Source organism: Schistocerca gregaria, chromosome 8 (genome assembly GCF_023897955.1).
Source record: "Schistocerca gregaria isolate iqSchGreg1 chromosome 8, iqSchGreg1.2, whole genome shotgun sequence".
Classification (NCBI taxonomy): Eukaryota; Metazoa; Arthropoda; class Insecta; order Orthoptera; family Acrididae; genus Schistocerca; species Schistocerca gregaria.
Genome location: NC_064927.1, coordinates 341829087 through 341842763, shown reverse-complemented (window position 1 = coordinate 341842763; position 13677 = coordinate 341829087). Strand labels below are relative to the sequence as shown.

At 44.5% G+C, this 13677-nt stretch overlaps 1 protein-coding gene across 1 annotated transcript; it reads right to left on the bottom strand.

Annotated features, from left to right (window-relative positions):
• Window positions 1-6816: 6816 nt before the first annotated feature.
• LOC126284834 (cuticle protein 7) lies at window positions 6817-12714 on the bottom strand. Its single transcript, XM_049984054.1, has 3 exons — window positions 12639-12714; window positions 10989-11159; window positions 6817-7258 (listed from the first exon to the last, which is right to left on the bottom strand). Exons 1-3 carry the CDS (start codon window positions 12645-12647, stop codon window positions 6983-6985), a joined length of 456 nt encoding a protein of 151 aa, XP_049840011.1. The 5' UTR covers window positions 12648-12714; the 3' UTR covers window positions 6817-6982.
• Between the last annotated feature and the right edge of the window lie 963 nt (window positions 12715-13677).

Genomic DNA, 13677 nt, shown 5'->3' with positions numbered 1-13677 from the left:
GGCGATTCTCTACGTTCAGGAAGACCTTCGGTGTTTGGTGAAGATCATTTAAACGCATTAATCCACAACGATCCCCGTCATTGTACTCGAAATGCCAAATGTGATGAACTGTGGTCATTCCACAATCGTGCGATATTTGCATGCAGTAGGAGGTTTCAAAACTCGGGTTTATGGGTACCGAAAGCTCTTAGCCAAAATCACAAAAATCTGAGGGTTGGCCATATGTGCATCTCTGCTTGCTAGTAAACAATTATCTCATTAACAACATCGACCATTCCTATCCTGTATCGTCTCTGGTGACGACCAATTGTGTCTTTGTATTAACGTAAGGAAAAAAGAGAGTGGTTCAGCCTAAACAAAGCAACAACTCCCAGTACAAAGAGCCGTGAGCATCCACAAAAGATAATGTTATGCATCTGATGGAGCGGAGTCGCTGTTGTGTGGTTCGAATTGCTTACTCGAGTTGTAAAGATCACCGCCGACATTTATTGTTAACAAGAGATACGTCTTGCTGACGCTGTCCACGAACAACTCCAGGAAAACTGCTTGAATTGATGACTTTCCACGGTAACGCTCGCCCGTCTTCTGCTAGACTGACCATCTGATTCGCTTGATCTTGTGCCCTCAGATTTCCATCTTTCCCGATCCCTATCGAACAACCTTGAAGGAACTTCCTTTCCGGATGAAATTGGGCTCCGAACATTGCTCGGCGAGTTCTTCGCCTCAAAACTATGTGATCATTACAGTTGCGCAATAGAAAAGTTACCCGAGCAATGGCAGACTGAACACACAGAGTTCATAGATGACAATATGGCTCCAAGAAAAACATAGTTTACGCTGACGTCACTAAATGTGGTAGGATAGGTACCATTTCTTTTAGCACTGATACACATTGCCATCCTATGCACTATAGACAACTGTACCGTATTATGTCACTTCTTGTTTCGTTCTTAGAACGTCATCATGTTGCTTGTACTTAAACAAAGCAAGAAATAATTCGAAAAGCTAGTATGTTTATGAATAAAATAAGCAACCCACGCTGCCAACGTTCTTGTAAAAAATTCTCACCGAGTTGGGCGTATCTATACAAATCATGAAAATGGATTTATATATGTATGTTCAATATATCCTCCTGGACCAATGGAAATTTCGAACCAAAGGTGGGGCACTTATCACTTGATGTTTGAAAAGAATGACTATGTGCCAAGAACCAACCTCTTACCAATGGGAAGGGGGTGAGGGTGAAAAAAGCCGTGCATCCCACGAAGCTAGAATACCTATAATTTACTTAGCCAGTATTTCAGCATGAGAGAAGTTAGAAACTTGCAACGAGCTTTGCACATCATTTCGAACCATAATGAAACTTCTTTACTACTAACTGTATTCGCGATATATTTTGCAGTCAGTATTCATACGTAAACACCACTTAATGTACCAGAAAAATTACATCATTGTATGACAATTACTTCAGGAGATAGTCAAATACTGAGGTGTGTGAGAAACTGAGAAACTGCTTCATCATGCCTGACGTTCATATTTTCTACATTTTTTATGTTAACTCTATTCGTAACACATTCAGAAGACAGTATCCATATATGCCGCTGCGTGTAACCAGAATGAGTTATCATTTTACGGCACACAGTTGAGGAGAGGTGACGTCAAATAGATGTGTGAGGAACTCCCGCATCGTGCATGACTTTTAATTTATTAGTTCTTCACTATAAACTTTATTCGTGACAGATTTCGCAGACAGTAGGCACGTATCCTAGTGGATGTACTTGAAAAAATTACATCACTGTACAGCATGCAGTTCAGGAGATACGACGTGATAAACGTTAAGCTGTGCTAGAGTGAAACTGCAGGGTGAAATTCGTGTAGAAATATGTTTGAAATAAGTTAAATACCTGTGAAATATATTTGAATTGTGCGTATACGACCAAAGCTATGGAACATTCAACTATTTATTGGACTTCTTCCAATCCACTTCTTTTGCTGAACTGCGTCAGTTGCTCTAATCATCTTAGATGGACTCCACTATTTTTTATCGGTCTTCCCCATTACCTTGTTACAATGTGCCAGAGAATTCCAATATGATATGAGGGTGTAATCACTGGCCCAGAGAAATGTACTAATATCGAACACAGGCATAATTTGAGGAATAAATTTCTGAGAATATAAATTTGCAGCTCAGCGTTGTATGGTAGTGAATTATGGACTGTGGGGAGACTGCAGCAAAAGGAAATCGAACATTTGAGATGTGGTGCTACAGAAAAAAGTTGAAAATTAAGTTGATTCATTAAAGAATAAGGAAGTTCTCCGCAGAATCGGCGAAGAAAGGAACGTATGGAAAACAGACAAGAAGAAGAGACAGGACTGTAGGGCTTGTGTTAAGACACCTCCGTGCTATAGGAGGCAGCTGTATAGGGTGAAAACTGTGGAGGAAGACAGAGATTGGAATACATCCAGCAAATAACTGAAGAAATTGGGTGCAAGTGCTTCTCTGAGATGAAGAGGTTGGCACAGGGGAGGAATTCGTGGCGGTCTGCATCAAACCAGTCATACACTATGTGATCCAAACTATCCGGACACCTTGCTGAAAATGACTTACAACTTCGTGGCGCCCTCCATCGGTAATGCTGGAATTCAATATGGTGCTGGCCCACCCTTAGCCCTGATGACAGCTTTCACCCCCGCAGGCATGCGGTCTGTCTGGTGCTGGAAGGGCTCTTGGGGAATGGCAACCCATTCTTCACGAAGTGCTGCCCTGAGGAGAGGTATTAATGTCGGTCGGTGAGACCTGGCACGAAGTCGGTGTTCCAAAACACCCCAAAGGTGTTCTGTGGGATTCAGGTCAGGACTCTGTGCAGGCCAGTGCATTACAGGGTTGTTATTGTCTTGTAACCACTCCGCCACAGGTCGTGCATTATGAACAGGTGTTCCATCGTGAATTGGTCTTCAACAGTTGGAAGCAAGAAGGTTCTTAAAACATCACATTAGGCCTGTGCAGTGGTAGTGCCATGTAATACAACAAGGGCTGCAAACTACCCCCATGAAAAACATGCCAGCCGGCCAGAGTGGCCGAGCGGCTCTAGACGCTTCAGTCTGGAACCGCGCGACCGCTAGGGTCGCAGGTTCGAATCCTGCCTCGGGCATCGATGTGTGTGATGTCCTTAGGTTAGTTAGGTTTAAGTAGTTCTAAGCTCTAGGGGTCTGATGACCTCAGATGTTAAGTCCCATAGTCCTCAGAGCCATTTGAACCAAAAACATGTCAACACCTTAACACCACCGCCTCCGAATTTTACTGTTGACACTATTCACGCTGGCAGATCACGATCACAGGGCATTCACCATACCCACACCCTGCCGTCGGATCGCCACATTGTGTACCGTGATTCTTCACTATACACAACGTTTTTCCACTGTTCAATCGCCCAGTGTTTACGCTCCTTACAATAGCCAAGGCGTCGTTTGGCGTTTACCAGCGTGATGTGTATCTTATAAGCAGCCGCTCGACCATGAAATCCTAGTTTTGTCTCCTCCCGCCTAACTGCCATAGTAGTTGCAATACATGCTGATGCAGTTTATTATTCCTGTGTGACGGTCTCGATATATATCTGCCTATTACACATTACGACCGTCTTCACCTGTCAGCAATCCAAGTTTTGTCACCTCCCGTCTAACTGCCATAGTAGTTGCAATAGATCTTGATGCAGTTTATTATTCCTGTGTGACGGTCTCGATATATGTCTGCCTATTACACATTACGACCGTCTTCACCTGTTGGCAGTCTTTGTCAGTCAACAGACGAGGTCGGTCTGAACGCTTTTGTGCTGTACCTGTCTCTTCAAGTTTCCATTTCACTATCACATCGGAAACAGTGGGCCTAGAAATGTTTAGGAGTGTGGAAATCTCGCGTACAGACGTGTGACATAAGTGCCACCCAATCACCTGTCTACGTTCGATGTCCGTGAGTTCCGCGGAGCGCTCCATTCTGCTCTCTCACGACGTCTAATGACTGCTGAGGTCGCTGATACGGAATATCTGGCATTAGGTGGTAGCACAATCCAGGTAATATGAAAAACGTATGTTTTTGGAGGTGTCCGGATACTTTTTATGAGATTGTCTAAGACAGATGACTCAAACAGGAACAGTTAAGGTGGCAGGCTAAACCAGCTACAGGAGGTCCAATTAACGAGCCTATAACTTGCACGTCGTTAACCCAGTACCAGTAAATTTTATGCCAATGTCTAATAAAAATATTTACTTCTAAACATTAACCTTAACTCTTATTAATCAAGAATAAATGTAAGTTGGAAGGCTTACGTGCCAATTTACACGAGAAAAGCTAAAAATGTACCACAATGTAAAAACTTGCAAAGGCCCAGTGCTAAGCAAAAAGCGAAGTGGGCGACTTGGGCGCTCTGTTACAGAGTGATAGAAATCTAAACTACTATTTACACTTGGTCTCAGCATTGTTCAAGACCGAGTGAGGTGGTGCAGTAGTTAGCACAGTGGAATCGCATTTAGGGGGACGACGATTCAACCCCTCATCCGTCTATCCAGATTTAGGTCCTTGATTTACCTAAATTGCTCCAGGCAAATGTCGGGATGGTTCCTTTGAAATTTCACGGCCGACTTCATTCCCAGCCCTTCCCTAATCCTATGAGACCGATGACCTCGCTGTTTCGTCTCTTCCCCCAAACAATCCAATCCAATCCAATCCATTGTTCAAGGCAATGCTGAGCCTAGAGACTTGAGATGTTCGCTTCATGGGGGAGTCCACGTTAGGGCTCTTTCCTGCACTGTTTAAGTTGTTGTATTCAAATAATTATTACTTATGAAGTGTAACAACTGCTACCTCACAGCGTAAATGTGGATAATAATGAACCTGATGAGTGTTTTCTGCTTTTTTGTGATACCAGACGCTGCATCTTAACGATTAATTTAGAAATTTTAGGTTTTCGTCAGAGGCAGAGAAAATTGTGTTCTGCGTTGTTGGTAAAGGAGAACTGTGTTTGCATGTTCAAGGATATGAATGTACTGAGCTGCGAGCCAGCTCCTATCGACTGCAGATGGTAGCCGTTAAATACTGTGTGGCTGCACTGCGGTACCAGTGTCTTCGCCGCTGCCCGGTAGAAGGAGCTCGAAGTGGGAAAGCAACGAATTAACGGCACATGGCGGAGGGAGGAAATCTGTTGCCCGTCTGATCGTGCCCGAGAGCTCTTGTTTGGTATACCGACTAGTATGAAACAGTGCAGAGCCACCATGTATTTCAGCGGACGGCTCTTATCTAACAGTGTCATCCGCCAGCGTATTGCGTCGCTTGTATCGAAGATTACTGCCACGCAGTGTTTAATTTGGCTGCAGGTGGCTTACAAATATTCACTGCTAAATTTCGGCCATCTCCTCTGCGCAGAAGGATTTTGTTGGAACTGGTGAGCCTTCGTTTATTAATTTCAGGCAGTGTTTATTGTTCTGTGGGGGACACGTTTTGATCGTACAGTCGTTGGCCGTGCTGAAGCAGTAACATCGTTTCAAGCGGATTTTCCTTGTGGTGCTACCAGTCTGTATTGTGGATAGTTACCAAATGCTTACTGACGTGAAGTAGGAACCAGTTAGGCACTGGTGTAACGTAACGAAATAATAACTGTGTGTTCGCATTATCAGACCCAGCGTATTGCGAAGTGCAGTGAAACTGGTAATTATTCTTGGTACTGATTTAATGCTTTATTGTCCACTGCGTGATTGTATTCCTTACGTATTCAAGTTTGTGGCACGTGTGTAACTTTGCTCTAAGTATGTTGTAGTTGAGTGGGCTATTGGCGCTAGTGGTATTTGTAACTTGTAAGACAAACACACCACCTATAAGGAGGCGAACTTCGTCGCTGTGTTGGTAGGATGTCCTAACTACAGAGCAGCTGATTATATAAATTTTCACTTCTTCCGAAGCATGCCTATCAATCTTTCTAGCAACCAAGTATTTAAAACTGTTATTGAAAAGTGTTACTTTTTTCATTTGTTGGTTTTACAACTCATTTGATATTTGTAATTACTAATTCAAGTTGTAACTTTATTGGTCAAGATCTTTAAAATACTGTTTTATTAATTTCAGTTGATGGTTGGTGAAGAATGATCTAAACTTTGTTAAATTAACTGGAGTATGATTTCCAGGATGTAAAACCTTTCCAAAGCCAAGATCCCATAAAAATATCTTCATTAATAATAATCGATTTCATAGCAACAAATTTTTAAGGCCTTAAGAAAACAGCAAAGTCTCTCGAAACTGGTTATTGTAAGTAAAGGAATATTTATTCCTTCCGATCGCAGAGTGGTGAGCCGGGATGGCTTTCCCATGCCAAGGGGCCCGGGTTCGATTCCCGGCTGCTTCGGAGATTTTCTCCGCTCAGGGTCTGGGTGTTGTGTTGTCCTCACGCACACTAAAAAGACTTGCACCAGGTGGCCGGTCTATCCGAGGGGAGGCTCCAGACGCACGACATTTCATTCAGTCTCAGCTTTAGAAGCCTTTCGCCGAGTGAAAAACATCGCTGCTTCTGATTTCTCAAGTTGAGAAAACTCAGTCGCATATTAAAAGTTTGTGGCAGATTTATGTTGTGGAGCTCTCTCAAAAATAAAAGCAACTTTCGTGTAACCTTGCTCTGCTGATGATCAGTACCTGCCTCTCATCTGCTTCATCGACTTGCTACAATGGTAAATAGCTATCACCATTTCAGGCATTATAAATGGAAGTCGAACTTTAGAATTGTTAAAGCAGCAGTGGTAATGGGTTGTTCATTAAATAACTTACAACAGAAGACGAAATTTTTGTAACTACGTTTTATTGAGGATGTTCATGAACAAAAGGTACAACATGGCCACACAACAACATGTCACCCTGACTGGCAAGCGATAAATAGAAACAGAGGCGTATTTACAAGATGCGGATCAGGCGATGAGAAGAGTGTGAGGTGGGCAGCACGGCGCTTCAGCCGAGGTGCTTGTAGCCGTAGGCGGGGGCGGCGGCGTAGGCGGGGGCGGCGGCGTAGGCGACGGGCGCGGGCACCTTGGCGACGGCGATGGGGGCGGGGTGCGCTCCGGCCTGGCGGTGCACGACGGCGTTGAAGCCGTTGTGCGGGTCGGCGGTGTACTCGACGGTGCGCACGGAGCCGTCGGGCTCCACCAGGGAGTAGCTGCCCTGCACCACGTCACCCTCGCGGGTCTCGTGCTGCGCCTTCTGGTCGCCGGTGTGTGCGTCGCTCACCTGAGGGCACGCACAGTAGTCTCAGTCACTTTGCCAAGCCATGGCGAACCACTGCACTGAAATGCATTGCATAATGGTCCTTCCATAGCGAATCATTGCGCTAACTGCAATACAGAATGATTCTACCATAGTGAACCATTGCATTGAACTGTATTATAGAATGGTCCTACCATAGTGAACCATTACACTGGACTGCATTACAGAATGGTCCTAAACAAGATGCCGAGTGAATGGCTCCAAAGCATACACTGTAGGCAATTTCTATTCAAAACAACCCTTCCGAGGCCAAATATGAAGTATAAATGGTGTACAATTCTTCGTTGCCCTGTGCCCGTTCTGTGGAATAGTATTAGGCGTGAATCACTGTTATTGATGGTCTCCTACTGTCGAGAGTGATTGACTTGGTGAATCATTTTGAGCCGTCAGTAGAAAGCAGGAGGGTTTGCTTAACAGGTTCCTTATTCAGAAATATGTAAAACCATGTGTAGCAAACATGGGCTCTAAAATGCGTAACTTAAGAGGTATGAGCATTTGTTCATCTTCTGTACTATGAATCACATCCCTCTACTGCGAAGTCTCCGCTTTCCGTGTTTTGGGTGTAAAAAATATCGACAAAAACAAGAAAAAATGTTCAGTATACGTTGGGTCTTAACTTAATACGTTAAGTGCTATGAGAACTTGTTCATCATCGCTAGCGTGAAACACGTCACTTCTTGTGAACAAATGCTCACAGCTCTTAAGGCATGCATGTTAGAGCCCATGTTTGCTGGACACTGTTTTCTTGATTTAGTCCATTATACCGCCTTCCAAAATAAAGCAAAGAGCTTGCAGTAGAAGAGATGTGTTTCATAGCACTGAAAATAAACAAGTGCTATGTGCTTTGGAGCCTTTTTCCAAGTTTCGGTCTAAGGAAATATGTCCGTATCCTTGGTCAGTGTTTTTGGGGCATATTGCTGCATCGACGGGGAAAAACCATTTGATAGGGTAGACGAGCGACAGATTTTTGAAGTGCTGAGAGACAGTAGCATAAAATAGATAGACAGAAGAGTAGTGTGGAGACTGTATAGAGAACAGGTGCTGTAAGATGTAGAGAACATAAAGAAGAAGATATTGCTAAGTAGGCTGTACGGAAGGGCTGCCCACTCTCTCCTGTCCTGTTGAACGAATATGTTCAGTGTGCATTAAATTAAGTACAAACTGGGAGCTATATTTATAATTAAAAGTATGTAATGTGTACATGCAGAGGAGTTCAAATGAACTAGGGGGAAACTAGGTTCTATAGGAAGAATTAAAATTTTTGGTAAGAAAGTACACATGTTGAGATTTGCTAATGATGTCGCAATGTTAAACGAGTCAGGGTAACAACTACAAGCGATGCTGGCCCAAATGGAAACCACCGTCATTTCTTGCTGCTACAAAGGAATCAATAAAGGTCAAACGAAAATCTTAGCCGTCAGTGGACAGAACACCGCTGCCCAATGCTCAGTTAACAATAAAAGGCGGAAAGCCGTAGAATCCTTTGCCTGCCCAGAGAGTAAAAGATGGACGAAGGTATTGCAAGCCGAATCTAAAGGCAGAGCTACTTTTGACAACTGGAGAAATCTTTTCACATCCAGCTGCTTAAGCAAATGTCTCAGGTAAGTTCTCATACAGACGTTTGTTTGGAGTGTGCCCTTGTATGGAAGTGAAATGTGGATACTCGGAGAAGCAAAATAAAAGGACATAACAGCCTTCGACATGTTGTGCTAACGGAAATGTTAAAAACTGTAAGATTCGAGGAGATACTCCACAGAGCGGAGGAAGAGAAGCCATATCTCTTGAGGCTTATCCGTCACAGAAGGGACACATGGACCAGCCATCTGCTGAAACATGATACTATCAGTACAAGTAAGAAAGAAGGGACTGTAGAAAAGAAGAACAGAAGAGGCAGCTGGACCTAAAATACAAACAGATCGTGTAGAATACCATCTGCACCATGTATACAGCCCTCAACAGGAAGGCCGAACACTGGAACGTATGGCTACCTGCTACTAACTAACCTGATCGTTGAAGACTTGAGGGCAAGAAGTGAGTCCTCTAGGTTGTATTGTCGTGATCCGTCGTGTTACGAAGTTACATCCGAAGCGATATTAGAGGTAATCATAAGTGCTCCTTGTTCCGCAGACAAGTGAGACAGTAAAACTCAAAGAAACATGGAGCATCTCTGATAAAATCCAATACAGCTTCAGATAAAACTTTAGCAGGCAAAACAGTTATACGGTCCACGATCATGCAACCCAGAAGGTTCACCAGCAGCTAAGTTAGTCGGTCGTGAAAGCCTTCGTTTTATGATCATTTTAATGTTGTTAGAGAATTATAAGCGATGGACCTTGACCAGCTATGGGCCTACCCTTCTCTGAAAACCAAATGTAAAAGAAACCAAACGCTACATTTTAGACTGCTCGGCACTCGCCATAACCATTTGCAGATAAGACGCAGCCTTCATACCATGCGAAAGAAAACTTCTGTCGTTTAGCTCTTGTAGTCTGTTAGTATAGTGTCGTAAGAGCTTGCAGTTTCCGTGGCCCCAGTACTTGCCCTGCTGTACGCAGATACTACTGCCCTGTAGGGAACACTACGAGGAGCTGCACATACGGTCGTTACCTCAGAACCATTCAAGGTCAGGCGACTGCCATTATCGGCACTCCCCGCAGTTATACGCATTGATGGAGTCTAAGAAGCACAGATCTCCACGGCAGTAATTACACGATAAAATAACTAGCAACAGTAGCTAAATTTCTGCCACAGACCATTTCCTGATCTCTAGAACGTAGTAAACCTATGCGCGAAAAGGCAAGTAACAAGTTACAGGAGCTGGGATTTTTGTGCGTTGTAAGAATTCGATGCCACAATATCCGTATGGTTTGTGATAACAATGCAGCAAGTAGTTCAAAGAAGTTTGTACTGTCTGCTCTCTCGAAAACGTCTGAAAGAACAGACACCATTTTGTTCCTGCTGCGTACATGAGTCAAGACACAAAGGAATGAATGACGTTTTGCAGCTAGTGGGCTCTAATTTACATCAATGGAGAAACTTGAAAATTTATGCCTGGCCGAGGTTCCAGTCTGGGTCTTTTGCTCACTAGGTAGGTGCTCTGACCAGTGACCCATCCGGACATAGTGGTCATCGCAGCTGCAGGGACTACCCTACCACGCCTCCCACCAGAGCCGATTTCTCAACTTATCCACGTACATTAGTGAGCTAGACTAGCCCGAGAATTTGGGCCTGATGGGAGGCATGCTGGGAGAGTCCGTGCAATGGCGATCACCACTGTGTCCGCATGGGTTACTGGTCAGAGCATCTGCCTCGTGAGCAGGCGACGCATGTTCAAATCCCGGCGTGTCACAAATTTTCGACTTTCACCATTGATGTAAATCGATGGCCTCTAGCAGCAAAAGTCATTAATTCCTTTCTGTCTTATTTCAAGGATCTTACTGTCAGTTAATCTGAACGAAAGCGCCATAGGTTTGATAGATTTGAAATTGCCTTTAGACATATGGCAAAGCAAGTATAAACATCCGGAACAAAATACTTTATTTCCTCTCTTACGTGAACCACGCCATGAATATTAAGACGTTGGTGGACGCTGAAAGTTCTGTAGCAATTTAAGTGCTGAGGTAAACAAACCGATAATGACAGTAGGAGAGCACTCGCTCCCTCTATCGTTGTTGCTGTGCTAATGAACACTCACCGAGTACTCGAAGCTGTAGTGGGGGTTGGGGTCGTATTCAATGGGGGCGGCAGCGGCGGCATAGGCGGGGGCGGCGGCGTAGGCGGGGGCGGCGATGGCGTGCGGCGCCGCGTAGCCGGCGGAGATGACTCCAGCGCGGGCTACGGCCACCAGGGCTGCGAGGACGACCAGCTGCGGACAGGCCGAAACGTCACGTTACAGGCAACAACAACAACAACAACAACAAAACACACACACACACACAGCTCCTAATTCCTGGTTAACTTCTAGACACCTTACCACACTCCTCACATTTCAAATAACTTTCAGTGATTGATCCCCACGCTTGCCCATTATCCCATTTCTGTACAACTATGAGATTGCTTTCACTGCATGTCCGTGTAATTTTCAGAACATTTGGCTGTACCTAATAAGGATACTCATTCTGTGTAGCTGGTCTTATCCTTTCGTTTCCTTCATTATGCTGTGCGACTGTTTTTTTCATTTCTGGTATTTGTAGAGTCTGAAGTAGTACCGATATCCCAATGATTTTGTTAGTCATGGAACAGCGTAGACTACTCTACAGTGCATTAGGAAGTAACGTCCACTGGATGCTCCAGTATTGGAAATAAGCATTTGTTTAACGGATCCATGTTGATTTATCATAATGATTCACCCGTGTTCCCTTCCTTGGTTACGAGCTGTATAGCTACCAGTTGTGAAGAAACGACTGCTGATATAAACAACAGTTACGCTTGCAGCTGCATCTCCGTCATTCTATAAATTCTGTTTAACCCCTCTTGGAACACGTAACAAATTGAAAATTTCTTTCCTATCACTTGTTTGAGTGGAAGAGTTTGTGCAAAGCAAACGTGGAATTCCCTTATTTAAATTATTTTCTTTGATCAGGTCAAATAACTAAATGAAAACAAAGTCGACAACCAGATTTAACATGGTCATACTAGTCTGCTTTCAGATTCCTTCATTCTGTCGAAAAGTAGACACTTCGCATCTTAGCAGACAAAGTTGTCACACGTCTCTACATAAGCCGGAGGTTCTGTAATAAGAAGCCAGAAAACCTGTATTACTGGAACGACCTAATGTATTTGTCAAGACTGTACAGTAAGCAAGGCTCTTACTTAGTTGGAGTTAAATTTTGTTTTTGTCATTAATTTAGTCACAGAGAATAAAGATCTTAATAATTCATGTTCTAATGCGGTCTTCCTCCGACGGGAGTGCTAGTATGCTGAACTACTGTACAAATCTTTTCAGCACACCAGATGCGAGTAGGTCTACCCAAGTTAGTAAAATTGATGTCATTGCCCAATAATCTCACGAATGTAGCGACTGGAGTGTGGTATATGCGTGGACCGGTAGTGAACTGTAGCTAGTGAGACCCACAGCATGGTGACTTAGTATCCAGTAACCTTGTGAATGAATCTTTACGTTAGGACCTAGTGTATCAGCCCTTAATCCTGAAGTTAAGCTTATGAGACCTGCAGAACTCTGATATTAGCATACCCCAACCCCACAAGCAACACTAATCTCTCCAGATATCATAAACTGACCAGCTGTATCAAAGTGTCACACACGACTCGAACCAAGCGGTGCTGGCTGCTCAACCGCGAGTCTACGTGTACCCGCCCCACCTGTAGTGTTCGCCGCACTCACCTTGTACATGTTGCTGTTTGTTTGGCGGTGGTGCGGGATGTAGGAGCTCCTTAGGAGTTGGATGTCGGCTGACTGATGCCGGGGTGTCGCGGCCGACGCCTTTTATACCCGTGTCGGTCACTCGGCGCACGTGGGCCCCGTGACGTAAGACGCGCGCACAGTAACGTAAGGCAGCGTAACGTAGCCGCGAGTCCTTTCACTGCGGAGGGCCCAGCCCGGGAAGGGAAACACGCCCCGCCCCGGGTCGCAGCAGACGGCCGAGTCCCGTGCTCTGCAGTACTGTGCGCGCTCACTTGTTAGCCTACTTTCCTCACAAGAAAGGTGCCGGCTCGCCGGGCGGTCACTCGAGCTGCCGGATGCCAACGATTTGTTTGCAAGAGGCTATTCCAGAATGATTCATCGGATTTCACAAGACTGTACCATTAACATGACTGAAGATAAAACCTAGGGATGAGTATAATCGCGTGCATTTCTTCTCAAAGTAGGTAATGGAGGGAGTCTCGGATTTATGTTATGGCACTGACTACTACAGTCTCTGCGTCGGGTGTGATGTTATCTTCCCTGGTTGGTAGCATTATATTCTAATTGCTATAATCCAAACTAAAAGGCTGTGGGCCTCTGATGATGGAGGATCTACCTTTAGTATTCTACATGTACAGTTAGTATTGCTTTCTGGCCGACCGGAGTGGCCGAGCGGTTCTAGGTGCTACAGTCTGGAACCACGCGACCGCTACGGTAGCAGGTTGGAATCCTGCGTCGGGCATGGATCAGTGATATGTTCTTAGGTTAGTTAGGTTTAAGTAGTTCTAAGTTCTATGGGATTATGACCACAGCAATTAAGTCCCACAGTACTCAGAGCCATTTGAACCATTTTATTGCTTTCTTCTTAAAACTCTCAAGAACTTTTGGCTCATCAGTAACTTAAAGATATTATTTTCATGGAAATGTCGACGGAATGTCGTACAATCTTTGTATCGCAACATTTTGCAGGGTTTGCTCTGCAGGTTTTGCTTCGCCGTGCTACCCCAAACAGCGCTTC